Here is a 19,231-nt window from a genome sequence, read left to right as displayed (position 1 = left end):
ACAATCCTCACATAACTGTATGCTGTGAAAGGGATAGTTCAAAAAGCACATGCGGCATCAAATTATTCCATAAGAATACAGTTGTTTAAAATTGAGCTCAATTTCAAGCTCGATTACACTTCCTAGTGCCATCTAGTGCCTTGAGTATGTGTCAAGCAGTAGGAAGTGTAATTTATATTGAAATCATGCTTAGAGATCGCAATGCAAGCACAGCTGGATTGGTAATCTGGCATACCGGGCATTTTACTGGTAGGCCGATGCACTTTGGGGCCGATCAGTGGCGGACTGGCCATCAGGAGAACCAGGAATGCCGGTGGGCCGGCCACGAAATGGGCCGACTGGGCAGCGATAAGCTGAAATAAGCCGGCTTATTATGCACAATGGGTCACAAAATGGTGCCGCGATATGCCGAAGGGAGCAGCAATATGCAGAAATCCTCTCCCCCGCTCAAAAACTTTTGGGCCAGTTGCTATGTAAAATCCCAGGCCGATTTCTCTTCCCAGGCCACCCCTGATGGCAAGATGTGTAGTAAAAAAGGAGTTACATTTAGGCCTGTTCTCACACAAAACCGATTGGATCACTTCAGAAGACAAGGATTAAACCACTGGAGTCTTATCAACTACTTTTATGCTGAATTTATGTGCTTATTGGAGCTTCAAAGTTTTGATCACCATTAACTTGCATTTATTGACATACAGAGTTTAGATATTCTAATAGTTTTCATTTGTGTTCTGCAGAAGAAAGAAAGTCATACACATCTGTGATGGCATGAGGGTGAGTAAATGATGAGAGAATTACATTTTTGGGTGAACTATCCCTTTAAGAATCTGATTCTCAAGTACTCTAGTATGAAGCATGGGCATAGAATACGCGGGGGATTCGGGGGACATGTCCCCCTCACTTTCAATTAAACCAAAGTTCGTCTGCCGCACTTTTTCACAAGGCAAATGTGTTTACGCTGTGTCTGTCATACAGTAAATGTCTAAATGTGTAAATGCAAAAATTCACAGGTCAATCATGTAATTAATTCAGTAAAAAAAATGTATTGATTGAGAGCCTTAAAAATATATCTTATATGTTTATGTTTGTCTTGCACTAAATGTTCTGTACCCTCACTTTTTAAATGATTGCTATGTCCCTGGTATCAAGAGACAGGGAGCGTGATGAAAACATGTCATAAAATGTATTGTAGCTCTATAGTTCATTGAACATTAAAAGATAAAAACTTATTTTCAGCCATACTTAAACGTCTCAGACAGGCAGTCATATTGGTTCGGTAATGGCTGATGCAAAGCGCACAGTCTGTAGTCTTATCTCAACCAAAACAACCCCACCTCTTTCAGAATGTTCTTATCAAAGAGCACATGAGTGACTTGAGGGCAGAAAAAAGATTCATAACCATGGTAACCATACCTCAAAGAAGTTTGTTTGTTATTGGATAAATTTTAGAGCACCATTTCTATATCTAAGCTTGAGTGAACATTGCAATACATTGCAATACATCGCAATAAAACTAATTTCGAAGATGAGCGAGGCAACACTTAGAGCCAAGCATTCTACTATAAACTTATAGCCAAGGTTGTAGATTTGGTTTGAACTTTGAGGGGTTTGGGGGCTTGCTTATCTTATTTATTCAGACATTAGAAAAAGAGACTTTTATTTCCTTGATTTTGCCATAACAAACAAAAAAAAAACTAAATCAATTTCCAGGAAGCTACAAAAACACGTAATGTATTGTCTGAATTTTTGAGGAGCTTGAATGGAAGTTAAAGTTGCACAATTTGCTATTTGTTTTTCCCGGGTATCTGAAAGAACCCTTTGTCTGTACTGCTTTCAGCCTGCCCATAGTAAAGCCTTATAACAGACCCTACAAATGTTGTAGTATTATCTGTATAAAATTCCCCGATATAAACTTTGTTGTAAATTACAGTATAATCTAATATAGCTAATGAAGTGATCACGTGGACGTCTGTTTGCTGGATATGACCTTTGTCTGCATTCTGAAGCAGCAGTATGAAATTCCCCTTAGACTTGGTAAATGAATAAACAAACAGTACAGTCCATCTGCCCGTTCTGTTACAGACCCTCCTATATCACTGTTTCCTGTGTTGTACCGTGTCACTCAAAAGTCATAGTGTTGAACGGTCACAGGCAACTAACTGTCTGTGAGATAGCGCCAAACTGACAGAAATGTGCTTGAGTTTCGGAAATTGATAATAATGCGTTGAATGTGTGTGTGCGTAGTTGAGAAAGTCAGGGGGGTGGAGTTATTGGCTGAGAATAACATTTTTCATGGAGGAAAATGATCTGACCCCTACTAAAAGAACGAAGATATGGTGTAAAATACTTAAGTATCTAGTTTGAATTTACTGAACAACTTGTGAATTTACAAGTAACAACCGAATTATGTTGCAAACTATTAGTGAACCGTTTAAGCGATTCACACGCGGCTCGCTTTTAACGAGTCAGTAGGACGAGAAATGATTTAATACTACTACGGTAAAGGCTTGATTCATGAATATTAATTTAATCACGTGACCGTGCGCTCTAGATGCTAACTAAAAACGTCACCAAAATATAATGAATATTAATAGACTGAGCCTTGGCCATAGTAGGATTTGTAATTTCGCGTTCAGCGTGTTGAGGATTAAGAAGTGCTAAATTCTGCCATTTAAGACCGGAAGTTTTCAAACACTAAATAGTTTGTTGCTCTTTATCAGTTGGGCGGCGTTGGGACATGACGGTCTTTTCAGTTTATACGGAGAAAGTGACACTATGATTTCACTTTAATATGAGAGACATGATTTTCTTGGTAAGTGAACCCAATATATATTTTTTCATTTATTTTATTTATTATAAATATGTTGGTTACATCATGTTGTCCAGCGGCTTTTTAAAGTTGAGTTTACAAAAGGACACTTAAATTGAGACGTGCTTTTTAAAAGCTCTAGACATCGTCGCATTTTGTCTAGAATTAATTGTATTTTGACTTGTATAATAATCGGATAATTTTGCCAAATATCAAAGCCTTTCAGACTCTCGCAGCAAATGCTAACGAGATTGGCCACCTACGATTCCAGATCCTATTAATTGCACACAATTTTTTTTTTTTTAACGTTATAGCCAACACCAGAGCCCTCTGGATCCATATTCAGCTCAAGTCTCGAGATATTTCTGTAGAGACAGATCCTCTTACAAATGAAGATATGGAACAGTAGCCCAGTTTAACTTGGTGCATTTTTCAAATGAAATGCTAGAAGAGCTAAACTTACATATTTTATAATTTTAATTAAAATTATAACATTTTGATTAAATATTCAGACTATAAAAATTACCATAGAAGAAATGTTGTTTAGTCTGTACTGCCAATATTTAATTACTTAAACAAGGATCAGATCAATTCCAACTTATTTGTGTTATAAAATCAATCAAAATGTTATTTGCAGAAAGAGGCCTTGAGATGCAGATTCAAAATACATAGACAGCAGTTCTGAAAATTCTGCTTCTCATACAAGCCACCTAATGCCGCCACCTCAATTCTTGGTGTTCCAGGTGATCCATAATCATTGAAATAGGAGATTTATTGCAGCCTCATATTTTGCATGTAATTTTTTCTTTTTTTTCTTCCATGTGTAGATATTGTTGTTACTGAATGTCACACTTGCTGCTAAAAGTCACTTGGATTTGGCATGGATGCAAGGTTCAATCAAAAACAGATCAAGACGGGACATATCCTGTATAGACGGCCAAGCGTATGCACATGACAGCATCTGCTGTCTGAACTGTCCAGCTGGTGAATAAAAACTACATGACTCCTATTCAGTATGCAAAGCAGTTGGTAACAAGTGCAATTATTCAGTGCACAATAGTTCTTCAATTATGGATAAAATAATTGGAAATCATGTAATTTTCTCTAACAGCTGTTTATTAAAGGAATACTTCATGCAAAAATGAAAATTCTCTCATAAATTTCTCACTTTCTTGCCATCCCAGATGTGTATGACTTTATTTCTTCTGCTCAGCACAAAGGTTTTTGTTTTTTGTTTTTTTAAAGAATATCTCCACGTGGTCCTTTCAATGCAAGTGAATGGTGGCCAGATATTTTAAGCTCCATAAATCACATAAAGGCAGAATAAAAGTAATCTATATGATGAAATCACTTTGGGTGAGAAACAGATCAATATTTAAACTATATTTACTCTTACACCTCTGGGAGAGCATGAGGGTGAGTAAATGAGAGAACTTTCAATTTTGGGTGAGCTATCCCTTTAAAACATTGGTCTTTTAATCCTTTAACTCTGATTAGCCAGTGTCTCATTTGTGTGCACTTTTTGTTTAATTTTTTTATTTTTTTATAAATATTATTCTCTTTTGTCTAACATTTCCAATATATTTTCACTGTATAGGAACATATGTGAAAAAGGCCTGCATTAGTGATTTAGAAAAAGGAGTTTGTGAACCATGTGAGTTTGATACATACACTGAGCATGGCAATGGACTGCCTATGTGTTTACAGTGCACCAAGTGCCGTATAGGTAATTTTTTTATTTGCTAAAATAAATATGTAGTTAATAATCCCAACATTGCCAAGTCTACACAAATCCACAATTGTTATGTGCTGTTTGTGCATCTCCATTCATTCTGTAGATCAGGAAACCACAGAGAAATGCACAAGTACCCAGAACACACATTGCAAATGCAAACAGGGGTCATTTTGTTTACCTGACCAAGCTTGTGAGGTGTGCAAGAAATGCAGCAAGTATGTACTCCTCATTCTCTCATTATTTGATGACTGGATCTCTTGCATTATTCAGTGACTGGATTATAGAATAAACTTGTCCAAGTCCATAAATGTTAAAGGAATAGTTATTTACTCACCTTCAAGTTGTTCCACAACTGTATGACTATATTTCCTCTGTGGAACACGATATATTAGACAGACAGTCATATTGCTGTGAAACAACATGAGGGTGAGTAAATATATTTTGGGGTGAACTATCACTTTTCTTTGCTAAACCCAGATGCAAAGAGGATGAGGAGATGGTAAAAAGCTGTACAGTCAGTTCCAACACAGTCTGTAGAAAGAGAAGCTCTATGGGCAGCTCCATCCCAGGTAACACTTTAATCTAGTAATTCAAATCCATTTTCACTCTATAGCCCAATGAATGTAAATATAGTATTATTACAGTTGATCATATGTAGTATTTACTGAGTCTGAGACATTCTGTCCAACTATCGGTCCTATTTGTGTAGCATGTAAAGACTGAGATTCCCACATAGTGATTCAATTTATTTTGTCATACAGTGACATTTATTGTGGTTTTGCCACTAATTCCAGTGCTGATATGTGTTCTGAGCATCCTCTACTGGAAGTGGTCCAAACCAAGTAAAACATCAAGTAAGGAACGCATCTTGAAATACATCGATCCATCTTTCCTCTTGTTTCTTCTTTCAATTGTGTCTTTTGTCTTCTCATGTTTTTCAATTATAGTAACATCAAGAAGTCCAAGGAAAATGGTTAAGATCTATATGGTATGTCAGTAACACTCTTAGCAATTTACGAGATCAAAAGCATATAACCTACTGAAAAGAACATGAACACTGAACAGAGCCACAGTCTACTCAGCTATTACATTTCTCAGTTTTACCCAGAGAACCTCATATATGTATTTTGATGGAACAACACTGAATTAAACATTGAACAGTGCACACATAATCAACCATACAATACCTTGTTGCCCTGCAGGGTGATGGAGATGAGGAGAGGGAGATGAGTCTGAATGTCCACAACTCCAAGATGGATGAGTCCTCTCAGTTCCAATCATTCCTTGAGCAAAACTATGTGGTGGGTACACTGTCCCGTGCTTCATTAGAGATCGAGATTGACAGGGGACTGGGAGACAGCCTCCCCAACACTGCCACTTCTTCGCAGATTAGCGTGGCCATGTTTGCTGTACCTGGTGACCTCCAGCCCAGCCATGCTAACCAGCCTCCATGCTCTGCACTTGCCTGGCAGCCTCACACTTTGGTGAGAGTTGCAGCTTTGAGAATTTGACTCATTGAGGGAACCAAAATTAACTTTCTGGTGAACGTTTGCATTAGAAACATTGATGTAGATGCTGAGGATGAGTTTTAGATTGGGTCAAGTGAGTTTACCAGAAATGTCCATTTAGGGTCTCTCAGGGGTCTCTGCCTTAACACTATCTCTGCTTTCATAACCATTTCAAATGCTTAAATCTCTAACTTTTCTCTAGCTTGAAGGCAAAATATTGTAATCTTAAATACTTTGCATTTGGTAACATGAAGACATGGTAAGGAAAATAAGAGAGCTGCTTTATTGTAACTGTCAGAAACTTACATTGACAATTTATCTTTGTTTACATAGAGCATATGTTCAAGCATTTAGTTCTTTTTTTTTTTTTTTATAAAGAAAGAAATCTAAATAATATGCGTAATTATTCGGTTTGGCAATTTGTGTGAATTACAGAGCATATAGGAACATTATGGTCCTAAAAACTACCCAACGTGGTTGTCTGCTGTTGTAGCATATCTGCTTCAAGGATTGATATGTTGTGCATTCTGAGATGAGATTCTATTCACTACAATTTTACAGAGTGGTTATCGGAGTTACATAGTTTTTCTGTCAGCTCGACTGTAGACTGTTGTGCATGAAAATCCCAGGAGATCAGCAGTTACAGAAATACTCAAACCAAAACTCAAAATCACTGAGGTCACATTCTTTTTCCTCATTCTGATAGTTGATGTGAACATTATCTGAAGCTCCTGACCCATACCTGCTTGATTTTATGCACTGCTGCCACTGGCTGATTTGATAATCGCATGAATGTGTAGGTGTACAGGTTTCCTAATAAAGTGCTCCGTGAGTGTATGTGCATCTGTATATGACAGTGGGCAGAGTATTTCTGCAAAAGTGCTCTTTAATTCTCACGCCAAAACAAAAAAAGCAAACAGATTATGTATTTCTCAAAACGCATAGGAAATGCATATACTGCAATATAATTATTTTGGTGATATTTCACTTGTTAAGTTTCGATGATAATTACATTTATAAATAAACTGATTTAAAAATAAACTGTCTGTAAAATTTACTTAAAAATGTACTGAGAAACACATGCTCCACTACAGGCTTAAACCGATTTAACACCATTAAACATTCAGTTAATCTTATGCATTATGAATTCCTTCATCTCTTTTAGGATAGAGAGTCATCAAGAAGACTTGTTCCTTTGAACGGTAGGAACAGAGAATGTCAAGATCTCTCATTTAATTTTACCTCACATTTTTTTTCTTAAATGTTATTCTACTTTGTTTTCATTTGCAAAACATTTTCTCATCTTAGGAGAAGAATCATTGAAGAAAACATTTGATCTCTTTGAAGAAATGGATGTCCATTATCATAACAGATTCTTCAGGCTTATCGGGCTGAGTGATAATGTCATAAAAAGCACAGAGTCTTCTTTTCCAGAAGACCGAGTTTATGAACTATTAAAAAACTGGATGGAAAAGGAGGGAATGAAGGCAGATTTCAACAACCTTATTGAAGCATTAACTTATTTAGATCAAAGACTATCAGCAGAAAACATCATTGCAAAGGCAATTAGTAATGGTTATTTTAAATATGAAGATGAGTGACAGGCAAATTGTCACTTTCTCAATGACTTCAAACAAAAAAGGTACTTTTGTGCATGACTTCTGTATTGTCATTTCTCAACCATTCCCAAATTTCACTTACATAATATTCATTATGTTGGCCAATATTGTGCAGACATTTAGAGAAGGTAAATAATATACCATTGTTTACAAAGTAAAAAGAAGATATTTAAGGCTTTTTGTTTTGAATTAAGTAATGTTACCAGTTGTGTTTTTGTGGCATTCCCTCTTATTTTGTATGCAAATATAATGATGCAAAATCTTGAATGAGATATTAACACATTGTAATATTTTGTGAACTAATAAAGGCTGTTCAATTTGTAAATTAATTTTTCCTTAATGATTGTGACAAGTCTGTAGTGAGACGTTTTCAATGTTTCGGCTCTGAGTATAAAAAAAAAAAAAAAAAGCACACTGTTCAGTAAGCTGAACATAGAGGACAGTATATGCGGTATTAGGTGCTATATGGTAATCCTATATACTAATCAGTCATGTTAGTTGAAGGAAGTTTTCTTCCACTGTAACTTCTAGGTTAGAAAGATTTCTTTGGTGTGAATTAGTTTACAAGAGCTGACTGTTGACCCTGACATATTTCAGCATGTGGCTTCTGATGCTTTGAAAAACCAACTGGGTAGTATCAGATGACACAAGTAAACTCATTCTGTAAATGCATTAGTACTTTTAGGTTATTACAGTAAAACAAAATGTCCTGCTGCTACATAAATACATCAGTAACATTCCTGGCAATGGTTTTCTTCTAATATTGTTGCAACAGTTTGAGGAGTGACTTTTTCTGTTCAACTATGACCGTGCCCCCTGGATGTGAGCAAAATGAGGACCATGAAGAAATACTTAGTCTGGTGTTGAACAATTTGAATGGCCTGCACAAAGGAAAACCTTGAACCCCTACTGAACATCATTGGGATGAATTGGAACAGTGAGCTAGACCGCATTACCCAACAACAGTGCTTGACCTCACTGATACTCTTATGTCTAAATGGGAGTTAATACGTACATCCATGTTCCAGCATATAGTGGAAAGCCTTCAGAGGAGTGGAAGCAGGAGGGGCAGGATGCTGTTAAAGTAAATGTTCAACATGACACAAGCGCATCAGTTTGGTTTGACACTGATAATAAACTATTTCTAAATGGACCTTTTTTGTGCAATGGGGTGCTAAAACATAAAAGGCCCTCCCCAAACCCAGTACAACAAAATGGAAGCACATAAATCCAGAATGTCATAGTGTATAGTATAGCTTTAAGATTTGTATTTTTATTTTATTTTATGGAATGCTAGAATAGCCAAACCCATTAATAGTACCCTTGTACTTTTGAACAATATGAGGGTGAGTAAATGATGACATAATTTAAATTTTGGTGTGAACTATCCATTGAAATGTGGATCAGGTAACAAAAGGCACTGACCTGCTCTTTTTGCAGCTGCAGGATTTTTTTTTTAAAATACCTAGAGGTGCTAAATAAGCTTGCTCACTGACTTCTACAGTCAGAAAGTCATATTTCAAGTTGAATATAACATAGGTACAAGTAAAAATGTTATGCAGTTCAATGTACTCGCCACCAGAGGGCCACGGAGTTCTAATTCATAGATGAGATGTAAATGACAGTTTAGAGAAGTTTAGAGGCAACATACAGGACAATGTTGAAAGACACGTAACACTTTACAACAATGTTCCATTCCTTTGTCAATGCATTAGTGAACTAACAGCATTGATTAGTCTTGTTAATGTAAAAATACTCTTCTTTTTTGGTTGTTCAAGTAGGCCTACTGTTGTTCATATTGCATTTAGAAAGTTTAACGAATACAACTGTAATGCAAAACAAAAGTATTATTATATGTACAAATTAACTTTAACCAAGAATAATTAAATAGTATTTGATCGCAAAATGTTCTACTGTAATCACAACAATGAATGTATATTTTCTCCTCCCTCATTACAAAAAAAATGTCGTTTTATAAAATAGGAAACGAAATCTTTTCACTACAATCCCCAGACACCCTTGCGGTTTTAACAGGAAATGCTGCAAACAGACGTCTTATCAAATAGGTAAGCTAATGCAGTACTAGTCGTTTTTAGTTTGTATACGATGGATTTCTTGTGTCGTATCTGATCAAGTCGTGCTCTCTCATAACGGTCATTAGCCTGAAATGGTTTACATGCTTACGTTTAGTGTGTTTTCGAGTTTACTTGCATTACGTCACAGAAAAACAACAACAAGAACAACCTTGCAAGATACAAGCAAGGGCATTTTAAAGTAATGAAGTAACCCGTAAGCCAATGCATCTGTTTTACAGTCCTTTAACACCAGAATCATAATTATTTTCCTGGTTTTCTTAGTAATACTACTAACAAACCCTACATCATGGAGCTCGTTTGAACAGTTCCATATTTGCACATTCATTCTAGTGCAATTAATTATCACGATAGCAGAAGTTGCATTCAAACCTTATCACCGTTACTGTAGTTTCTGTGCCCTTTTGCTTTACCTCATTTCTGCTATTGTTTGTGTGCCATCTGTGCAGTGAACAGACGAAAGTGAGAAGAATCATGATGGGGAACCATGGAAAGAGGAACTGAGTTCACCAAAAACTCTTCATCACAAGGTACTGATCATTCAGATTTGATGCACTGGGAGAACCAGCCCTTGATGTGTGTACAATTATTGTACACCTTGTTGATGTGCAGTTAGAATTTAAAATAAGACTGATTACATAGATACATTTTATACAGGGTGCTTTTTGAAAAACAAAAAAAGCGTTTTTTTTGTATTTTCTTTTTACTTTTGAGACGTCAGTTTTTGTAAAGGAGGCTGTAAGTATTATGCAAACCTAGTAATGTTATGTTCAGTATTATTGTGTTTGATGACAGATGAGTAAACCTATGTTCAGTAGACAGTAGAAACATTATGACAGTTTATTTGTGAAGATGCCACAACTGTATGTTACCTAACCTCAAGATTCTCATTTGCACTCTCAGTAAACTTGATCTGCAGCATTCACAGGATGAGAGGAATTATTACATTTTACGTATCCTATTTGCTGTGCGTGGTCTTGGGGATTGCTTGTGTGGTATTGGTAGCTCACTGGAATTATAGCTATCGAGGTGGATTTGCGTGGGATGGCTCACCCAAGCAATTCAACTGGCACCCTGTCTTTATGGTCACTGGACTGGTGGTTCTTTATGGAAATGGTATGTTTGGTCAGATGATTTGATTTTTGGTTATATTTAATGCTACTGTAAAAACAAATTTACTTTAATATAATGCATGACATTGCACAACCACACAATGAAATGGTATAAAGTTTTTATTTCAGTCATGTGTTTGTTTTACTGTCATATTTGGTAAGTATATTACCATGTATGTGATCAGTGTTGGGAGTAATCTGATTACAAAGTTATTGTGACTGTAATCTAATTACTTTTGTCAAAAAGTAGTGTATACGTTACACTTTAGAACTTTAATTTAGATTACAGTTAATGACTTTCAAGAAAGTTAATTGCTTAATTTGGGTTTCAAATATTTTCAAAATATTTTTTTTTTATGTAGAATACATTTAAAACATGAATTATGTTCATAAGTATGGTTAGTAATGGATTACATGTAATGTGGATAACAATCAGATTACAAAAATCATGTACTTGTGATTAGATTAAAGTACATTTGAATGTATTCTTAATTAGGAATGTGCAAAACCTCCAATTTTTATTACCAACTTGTCGTTTGGTTGTTTGAACGACTAGTCGGCTTGTCGGTGTAAAGGATACTATTGTATAATTAGGCTCTGTTATGTTCACGTGACCCCAAACAGATGCCTTTCAGAGGGATACACGGACGCAAAGTTCAGCACTTCAACATGGTGACTAACAGATACTGCACAGATAAATAGGCTAAATAACTTGAACATTATTTTGTACAAATCTATAAAAGAAAAGTCAAAAATAAGAAAGGCTCCAATGCAATGTGGCACGAAACCGCATACTTAAGGTAACCAGAGTTCTTCAGAGTGCATTCAAAAGCTCAGAACTGCAAGATATTGTGGGTACATATCTAGTGTAAGACCTAAAGCAGTTTAAACCTTTTTTTAATGGAACTATTTATTTAAGCATTGTCAGACAGAATCAGCAAAAAAATGTAATCTCTCCACAGCACTTCACAAATAAGGGATTATTAAACCCAAAGTACACCGGTTTTGATGCGAATGTTTAGCATCTGTGCACAGTTGAATGCTAGCCTTTCAAAATATACTTGATTTGACTGTGCGCACATACATGGGTGGTTGGTGCATGCGCGATGTGTCTGGTATGAGATACTGGGACTTATTCTCTTTTGGAGTTTAGACTCATAAATATATCTTTATAGTGCTTCAGGATTGAGTTTACAAATGCAGATATCTCCTGACCCCTTCACATATGCTCTTGACATGCATATCCACTGTTGTTGTTGTTTCCACCTTTGTCTCCTGATGTTTAGCTGTAATTACACATTCTAGCACTTTGTGAAAGCAACGGCTCAGTTGTGAGTGTTGCCAAACTCAACTGTGGACCCACTAATTAGTGCAAATTGTTCCATGCACATTCATATTCTGTGCGTTCAGAGTACAGGTGGTTACAAAAATCGGGTCATACGCATTCAGTGCTCGAGCACTCTGCTAATGACAAAATGTGTGCCTCGCGTTCTGTATGCAAAAGACTGCCGTTTGTGTCAGACCGAAGTTTACTTTATGCTTTACTCACAGCAGAGTATTTAACATTTACATTTATGCATTTGGTAGACGCTTTTATCCAAAGCGACTTACAGTGCACTTATTACAGGGACAATCCCCCTGGAGCAACCTGGAGTTAAGTGCCTTGCTCACGGGCCCAACAGTGGCATCTTGGTGGTGCTGGGGCTTGAACCCCCGACCTTCTGGTCAGTAACCCTGAGCCTCAACCACTGAGCCACCATCGAGCCCACTGAGCCACCATCGAGCCACCATCTTCTAAATAAAAATAATTCACAGCAACCTTTTTTTGCCACCTTTGACAAAACATCAGTTAAAAAGTGTTTTTGTGTTTCATAAAAAAGAAATATGATGTCATTAAGTTTTCTTAAATGCATTTAAGCATCATTGTCAAAATATTATCCTACTCAAATGCATGTGGCATCAAATAAACCAGATGTGGCAAAAGTAATCAAATTAGATTACCCAAATAATAATCCAAGATTTTATGTTACTGATTGCAATTTAAATCATGTAATTTGTAATCCGTATCGGATTACAATTCAGAAGCAGTCTACCCAGCACTGTATGTATGTCTGTTTCTCTGACAGCTGAAGGGACAACAACAATAAAGGAGGAAATACAGATGTTATTTTGAATTCTTTGAGTAGAAAAACAAAATACTTTTCTGTAAAGATTGTTTTAAAAGAAACTTAAAGTAATTTGTAATGAAATTACTTTCCCCATGAAATAATCAGTAAAATAATCTGATTACAACTTCAGAAAAGTAATTAGTAATTTGTAGTGGATTTCTATTTTTGAGTAACCCAGAACTGTTATGTGATAAGATTGTGAAATGATTAGATTATAATAAGGTTATATGAAAACAATATTTGAAATGTGTTGTCAGTAGAACATGCTTATCTGACAGTTGTCTTTAGTGTCATTTTTTTTCTCTGTTGTCCAGCGGCCGTAGTGTACCGTATTCCACTTACTTGGGGTCAGAATAAGCTCCCATGGAAGCTGTTACATGCTGGACTTCTGCTTCTGTCCTTAATTCTGGCTGTTATCGGGCTTTGTGCAGTTTTCGACTACCACAACACAAACCACACACCCAATCTCTATTCCCTCCATAGCTGGATAGGGATTTGTACCACTGCAATCTTCACAGCACAGGTAGAAAATGTAGCCCTACATATTTCATGTTTTGTTATAGTACAGATTTAAAAGGCATGAAAAAATTAAGTTAATGAATCTTCTTTTTTATTTGAATTAACAAGCTCTTCCTTGATTGTTTCTTTTCAGTGGGTCATGGGTTTCACTACATTCCTTTTACCGTGCACTCCAATGGCAGCACGCTCTCTTATAAAGCCAACTCATGTTTGGATGGGAGGAATTATCTTGGTACTTAGCATTGTGTCCTGCATCTCAGGGATCAATGAGAAGCTCTTTTTTGCATTGTAAGTGACTACACTCTCTAAGGGATAGTTCACCCAAAAATTCTCATAATTTACTCCCTCGTGCCATCCCAGATGCGTCTGACTTTCTTTCTTCTGCAGAACACAAACCAAGATTTTTAGAAGAATTTTTCAGCTCTGTAGGTTCATACAATGCAAATGAATTGTGGCCAGAAATCTGAAGATCCAAAAAGCAGATAAAAGCATCATTAACGTAATCCATACGACTCCAGTGGTTAAATCTATGTCTTCTGAAGCTTTATGATAGGTGTAAGTGAGAAAAATATCAATATTTAAGTCTTTTTTTACTATAAACATCCTAAACAAATGCCACGTGTGAGCTGTGGAGATTTATGTTTAAAAAAGGACTTAAATATTTATCTGTTTCTCACCCACACCTCTTGTATTGCTTTTGAAGATATGGATTTAACCACTGGAGTCATGTGGATTACTTTTATGATGCTTTTGTCTGCTTTTTGGACCTTCAGATTTCTGATCACATCTTACTTGCATTAAAAGGACCAACAGAGCCGAGATAGTCTTCTAAAAAATATGCATTTGTGTTCAGCAGAAGAAAGTAAGTCATACTCATCTGGAATGGCATGAGGGTGAGTAAATAATGAGAGAATTTTCATTTTTGGATGAACTATCCCTTTAATAAAGATGTATTAGCTATTGCAGATGAATGCATGACTCAACCTATTTATAGTAATATAGGCTATTAATGGCAAAGAGACCATAATGCATCACTCAGTTCTATTTAAAATTGCAAATAAATATTTAGACAGATCAGATTGATGTGCTGTAATCTAAATGTTGTAAGATTTGTAATAGGAACTTGTTAGTATGCAGGAGAGAGAAGAGAGTAAAATGAAAAACTGATGTAAGATGACATGTAACATCATGGCAAATATTGTGTTCTATTGGTTCTTTCTTCAGAAAAGCAAACACCAATGGGACACTGCCTTATTCCAAGTTACCTCCAGAGGCAATAGTGGCGAATTCTTTGGGAATTGTCATTGTGGTGTTCGGGTTGGTTGTTTTAAAAATCTTATCCAATCAGATATGGCAACGCCCTGAACCAGGCTATGATGAGGGGGTTTACAGGGTGAGAGACACATTTTTTCATTTAGTATTTGTTCTTTGAGTTTTGGTGTACCAATATTGTGACAAAAACAATGTTAATTCACTCATTTTAGTAGAGAGGCCAATATACAAACCTCTTTATATTTATAAATAATAATTAAGATATTATTAATTTAAAATAAGTTGTGATTACTTCTGACAAAAGAGATTTGATAATCTTGTTTTTATTTTCAGCCAATGGCATATGATGGAAGCTGATGTCTTGAATCTGAAAACTCTATATTTATTTGCATTTTGACTAAGCTGCAATCTTCAGTGGCCCCTGAAGAACAACAATGGGTCATTTCTTCGTACTGCTGGGACAAGCGTTTAAAATGTTTGCTTTATTATGTATAATTTCTTAAATATTGTTGTGCTGCTGTTTTTGTTTAATATGTTGCTAATAATAAGGCAAATCATCATATATGACCACTGCTGTTTGCTAGCTCATGCTAATTTAATACTTATGAACTTGCACAATGTGGGATTAAAATTATTTTGTGAAAAGTTGCTTGAGGTTTGTGTTACTCGCTAGTAGCATAACGTTAAATGCATCTTTACGCAACATTATACAAAACCTCTTAGAAGGAAAGCGAGATGAATCTTTGTCCGTTAAACCGGTATAAAGCGGTTGTGAAGGACATGCAGACTCGTGATATGTCGCACAAACGTCATTATCAGCTATCGACCAATTGAAATCGAGGCACTCTTACACCAATCAAAACATTGGGAAAAGGCATTTAAAATTTGCATATGAACTCTTTTATCCAAACGGTTATGATCATGAACTATTTTTCAATGCACTAGAACTAGTCAGCATTTCAACAGTGAGTTTTACATCACACTCAAGCGTTTATGCCTGTTATTTCAATCTTTCCTTTGAACCCATGAAGAAACCGAAGCAGCATGATAAATAAAAACATTTTATTACTACAAATGCGAAATATACAGAATACAAAAAAATCATACAGCATCCAGATATACAAGTAAAAAAAAAACAAGGGGTTGAAGAAACTGAAGGAATTAAAGACGCGAGCATTAAATCCTATTCGCTGCCTCGTTTTTGTGTTGTGACGTCACTGAGCCCCATCCCCCTCCAGTTGTAGTGTGGCAAACGTGGTTTCAACTAGGTCCTCTATTAAAATATATATGTCGCTGTGCCGACAAATAGAGTAGCGTCATCTATTTCTGTTCTATCAGATTTGGGTTACAGTGATGTCTGGTCGAGGAAAAGGCGGTAAAGGACTTGGAAAAGGAGGTGCAAAGCGTCACCGGAAAGTTTTGAGAGATAATATTCAGGGAATCACAAAACCAGCAATTCGTCGTCTAGCGCGTCGTGGTGGCGTGAAACGCATTTCTGGTCTCATTTACGAGGAGACGCGAGGTGTACTAAAAGTTTTCCTTGAGAATGTTATTCGTGACGCTGTAACCTATACCGAACATGCTAAGCGCAAGACGGTTACTGCTATGGACGTAGTGTACGCCTTGAAGCGTCAAGGTCGTACCCTGTATGGTTTCGGAGGTTAAATTTCACTCTGACCGCTGATTAAAAATAAAAAAGGCTCTTTTAAGAGCCGCCCAAACATTCTGTCAAAAGAGCAATATCTTAAATGTGTGATTTTTCGATTTTATACATATCTTCACCTATGCCATCATAATATTATGCAGTGATAACTAAGTAAATAATACTTGAGATTTCTTTTCCTGAGTGGCCCGTCAAGCATGTGGCGAGTTTGTTTACCCTGTATACACCAGACGCGAGTGAGCGTCGATTCAAAGACCTGTGAATTTTTCTGCCATTAACTTTGTTACATATTTAATTTACTTTTGATCGTTTCATTAAAGTCAGTGATGTTTCAGGTCTCTGGTCTAATAATTTAAATAACATTTTGTTTCCAAGCATATGTATATGCCTTTTTTAAATGTGTGTATGTGTGTATATATATATATATATATATATATGTGGGTGTGCTATTTAAACTGATGTAATTTTCTGAGCCTCTAAATCCACCAAACGGAATTGTAAAAATAAACTTTTTCAAAACGGCTTTCTGAATACGCCCCCCGCCTTCCATTGGTCAAACACAGAGATATGCCCGCCCTCAACTCACGCAAATTGGTTGATAAACGTTGTAGGGGCGGGACTCTCAAAACAAACAAGCATATTCATAGCGCTACAGAAACACAGTGTTGACAGTTTTTGATTGGAGAAAATAGTTTAACAATAAATGTACATCATCTTAAAAATAATGTTTTTTTTTTTTTCCATTTGGTGACTAGTCGCAGAAATTGCACACTAACACCCTGTCTACACTAAGACGCAAGTGGCGTGACACCACAAAAGCAAATCACTCCCATTATAATCAGTGATACAGTCTACACTAGATGCGTAAGTCATGGCGGGCAAACAGTATACCTACAGCTGTTTTATGCTGCACACGCAAATACTCCTGCCAAAAAATACAAATAAATTGTTTAGAACATTCATTTCGAAGTGTCCAGGGTACACAGCCTCAAGCCACTGCAGCGAGACTCAACATTGCTCGTGTCTGGTGTAGACACAGTGTTAGGTCAAGGCCACATCAATCCATTTAAGTTGGAAAACTCTGTTTTCAGTTTTCATCGTTTTTAAAAGTATGTGCTTATGGAGATAGTTTCTCAAACTCAATTAGTTTTCAAACAAAAATGCAATAAGGCTTGTGTACTTTTTTCACATGCTGGATCACACGCAAGACGCACACGGTTGAGCGCTCAGCCTATCAAAATGCAATTTTTTGACCATGAATGAATACAAACGCATATGACGCATTCTTTTAGAACTCTTGATACTCTTAGTATAGGCTTAAGGCCAAAGGTGCACTTAGTTCTTCGCATTGCAGACTGAAACGCGCAGATTATGCTTGATGCAAATTCTGTCATCAGCACAGTCTGCCCACAAGCAGCCATATTTTCACAACATGAGAAAAGTCCTCATCTGTGCGCATTGTCTGACTACTAAAATAGTACCACAATGTAGTGTGCATGCATCAAAACCGTTTGTAAGTTTGATGACAAATGTGAAATGCCAAATGTGATTGAAATAATCAGAAAATTGTGCACCATTATTTTTAAGTGGTAATATTAAAATAAACATTAAAAACTGCTGTCTCAAAAGTATTTGTAAGTTGATACATTTTGCCATATAACTATTGTTCTTATACTTAATCATATATGATTTCACTTTATGGGGTAAATTAAAATGGTTCCTTGCCACCTTTTTACGTTTCTTAAAGAATAATTTTAAAGAAAACAAACTTTCTTTATTATATATTTTCACACAAATGTTGCTTTATCAATATTAAATAAAAATAAATATATTTTTTAAAATCTTGATACACTTTTGTGACCAAAACAGCACATTTGCCTTAAGGTGTGCCTTTAGCCCCATTGTATTAATGATATTGAATGATTATCCTATACTGGTGCCATGTCGTGGAGCATTTCAGTGGGTTGCTCAAAACTCCAGCATTTTGTACATTTTAAAGTACTTTTAACGAAGCCCAACCTTTAAATGACAGCACACTGTCTCATTTATCACAGAAATGTTATTGCTTGATTATTACTGTTTAGACTTTTGAAATCTGAATTCTAACATATCACTATTAATACTGCATTAACTGCTTGGATGTAGCTAATGTTTTAATAGCCTACAAGAGCGCCCTTAAATCCTCAATCTCTGCTATGAACAAAGGAAATACTTTGTATCTCGTTCCGTGACCACACTTTTATGAATTGTTTATATACTTATTAGGCTACTTGAGGTCGAAAACAACATAACAGTAGGCTTCACAATTACGAAGTGCAGCAGTAGTACCTGAATAATGGCGGGACGTATTGGAAATCTACGCCTTTAATATACGGTTAAAAAAGTAGCTTAGTCCCCGTTTAGCATAAAAATAGTATAAGTAGAATAGCAAAACATTTATAAACGTAAAAATGTATTAATACAACATTGTATGCCAAGATAGCTTCCTCCTGTTCCACCTTCCTTCTGCAACACATTTACAAATACTCGCCCATACCGTCAATGGAGACTCCCGTTTAATTACTAAAGGACAAAGTAATCAAATGTTTGTGATATCGGGAAACTCGCTTTTAGATATAAATCTCGAATCAAGAACTGGATATACAGATATGATTATTAATAGTCCTTGGGAAAAGAATCTCAGTGAGATTACGCGAGGTTGAAATGGCGACAGTGCTGAGCTGTGTTACCTTC

The 19,231-nt window shown here is 36.1% G+C and overlaps 3 protein-coding genes across 9 annotated transcripts; all 3 read left to right on the top strand.

Moving 5' to 3' along the window:
* Positions 1-2,648: 2,648 nt before the first annotated feature.
* hdr (hematopoietic death receptor) lies at positions 2,649-7,977 on the top strand. 5 transcript variants are annotated; one of them, XM_052093643.1, is made up of 12 exons: positions 2,649-2,812; positions 3,447-3,552; positions 3,637-3,793; positions 4,407-4,535; positions 4,648-4,759; positions 5,022-5,113; positions 5,306-5,398; positions 5,492-5,532; positions 5,747-5,845; positions 5,933-6,028; positions 7,218-7,254; positions 7,361-7,977. In XM_052093643.1, the coding sequence occupies exons 2-12, from the start codon at positions 3,523-3,525 to the stop codon at positions 7,651-7,653; spliced, it is 1,179 nt and encodes a 392-aa protein (XP_051949603.1). In that variant the 5' UTR covers positions 2,649-2,812; positions 3,447-3,522; the 3' UTR covers positions 7,654-7,977. The 5 variants fall into 5 exon arrangements, with proteins under 5 accessions (XP_051949603.1, XP_051949602.1, XP_051949604.1 ...); XM_052093642.1 differs by having other exon boundaries at positions 5,339-5,398; positions 5,747-6,028; XM_052093644.1 differs by lacking the exon at positions 5,933-6,028.
* Positions 7,978-9,685: 1,708 nt separating this feature from the next.
* LOC127620528 (lysosomal membrane ascorbate-dependent ferrireductase CYB561A3) lies at positions 9,686-15,494 on the top strand. Of its 3 annotated transcripts, none has more exons than XM_052093671.1 (7): positions 9,686-9,737; positions 10,214-10,294; positions 10,668-10,880; positions 13,359-13,567; positions 13,697-13,851; positions 14,788-14,956; positions 15,169-15,494. In XM_052093671.1, the coding sequence occupies exons 2-7, from the start codon at positions 10,252-10,254 to the stop codon at positions 15,190-15,192; spliced, it is 813 nt and encodes a 270-aa protein (XP_051949631.1). In that variant the 5' UTR covers positions 9,686-9,737; positions 10,214-10,251; the 3' UTR covers positions 15,193-15,494. The 3 variants fall into 3 exon arrangements, with proteins under 3 accessions (XP_051949631.1, XP_051949624.1, XP_051949641.1); XM_052093664.1 differs by lacking the exon at positions 9,686-9,737 and adding an exon at positions 9,861-9,960; XM_052093681.1 differs by lacking the exons at positions 9,686-9,737; positions 10,214-10,294 and adding an exon at positions 10,310-10,502.
* Positions 15,495-16,188: 694 nt separating this feature from the next.
* zgc:153409 (uncharacterized protein LOC767650 homolog) lies at positions 16,189-16,500 on the top strand. Its single transcript, XM_052099794.1, has one exon. It carries the CDS (start codon positions 16,189-16,191, stop codon positions 16,498-16,500), a length of 312 nt encoding a protein of 103 aa, XP_051955754.1.
* Positions 16,501-19,231: the final 2,731 nt, after the last annotated feature.

This window comes from Xyrauchen texanus, chromosome 3, assembly GCF_025860055.1.
Source record: "Xyrauchen texanus isolate HMW12.3.18 chromosome 3, RBS_HiC_50CHRs, whole genome shotgun sequence".
NCBI classification, from domain to species: domain Eukaryota; kingdom Metazoa; phylum Chordata; class Actinopteri; order Cypriniformes; family Catostomidae; genus Xyrauchen; species Xyrauchen texanus.
The sequence above is the reverse complement of the archived record's forward strand: the minus strand, read 5'-3'. Positions and strand labels throughout refer to the sequence as shown.

Excerpts from the sequence above, each read along its gene's own strand:
- zgc:153409 (XM_052099794.1), top strand. The coding sequence starts at position 16,189 with ATGTCTGGTCGAGGAAAAGGCGGTAAAGGACTTGGAAAAGGAGGTGCA.
- LOC127620528 (XM_052093671.1), top strand. The coding sequence starts at position 10,252 with ATGGAAAGAGGAACTGAGTTCACCAAAAACTCTTCATCACAAG. Across the intron at positions 10,295-10,667 it reads CAAAAACTCTTCATCACAAG|TAAACTTGATCTGCAGCATT; the intron begins GTACTGATCATT and ends TTGCACTCTCAG. Across the intron at positions 14,957-15,168 it reads ATGATGAGGGGGTTTACAGG|CCAATGGCATATGATGGAAG; the intron begins GTGAGAGACACA and ends TTTTATTTTCAG.
- hdr (XM_052093639.1), top strand. The coding sequence starts at position 3,523 with ATGCCGCCACCTCAATTCTTGGTGTTCCAG. Across the intron at positions 4,536-4,647 it reads GTGCACCAAGTGCCGTATAG|ATCAGGAAACCACAGAGAAA; the intron begins GTAATTTTTTTA and ends TTCATTCTGTAG. Across the intron at positions 7,255-7,360 it reads AAGACTTGTTCCTTTGAACG|GAGAAGAATCATTGAAGAAA; the intron begins GTAGGAACAGAG and ends TTCTCATCTTAG.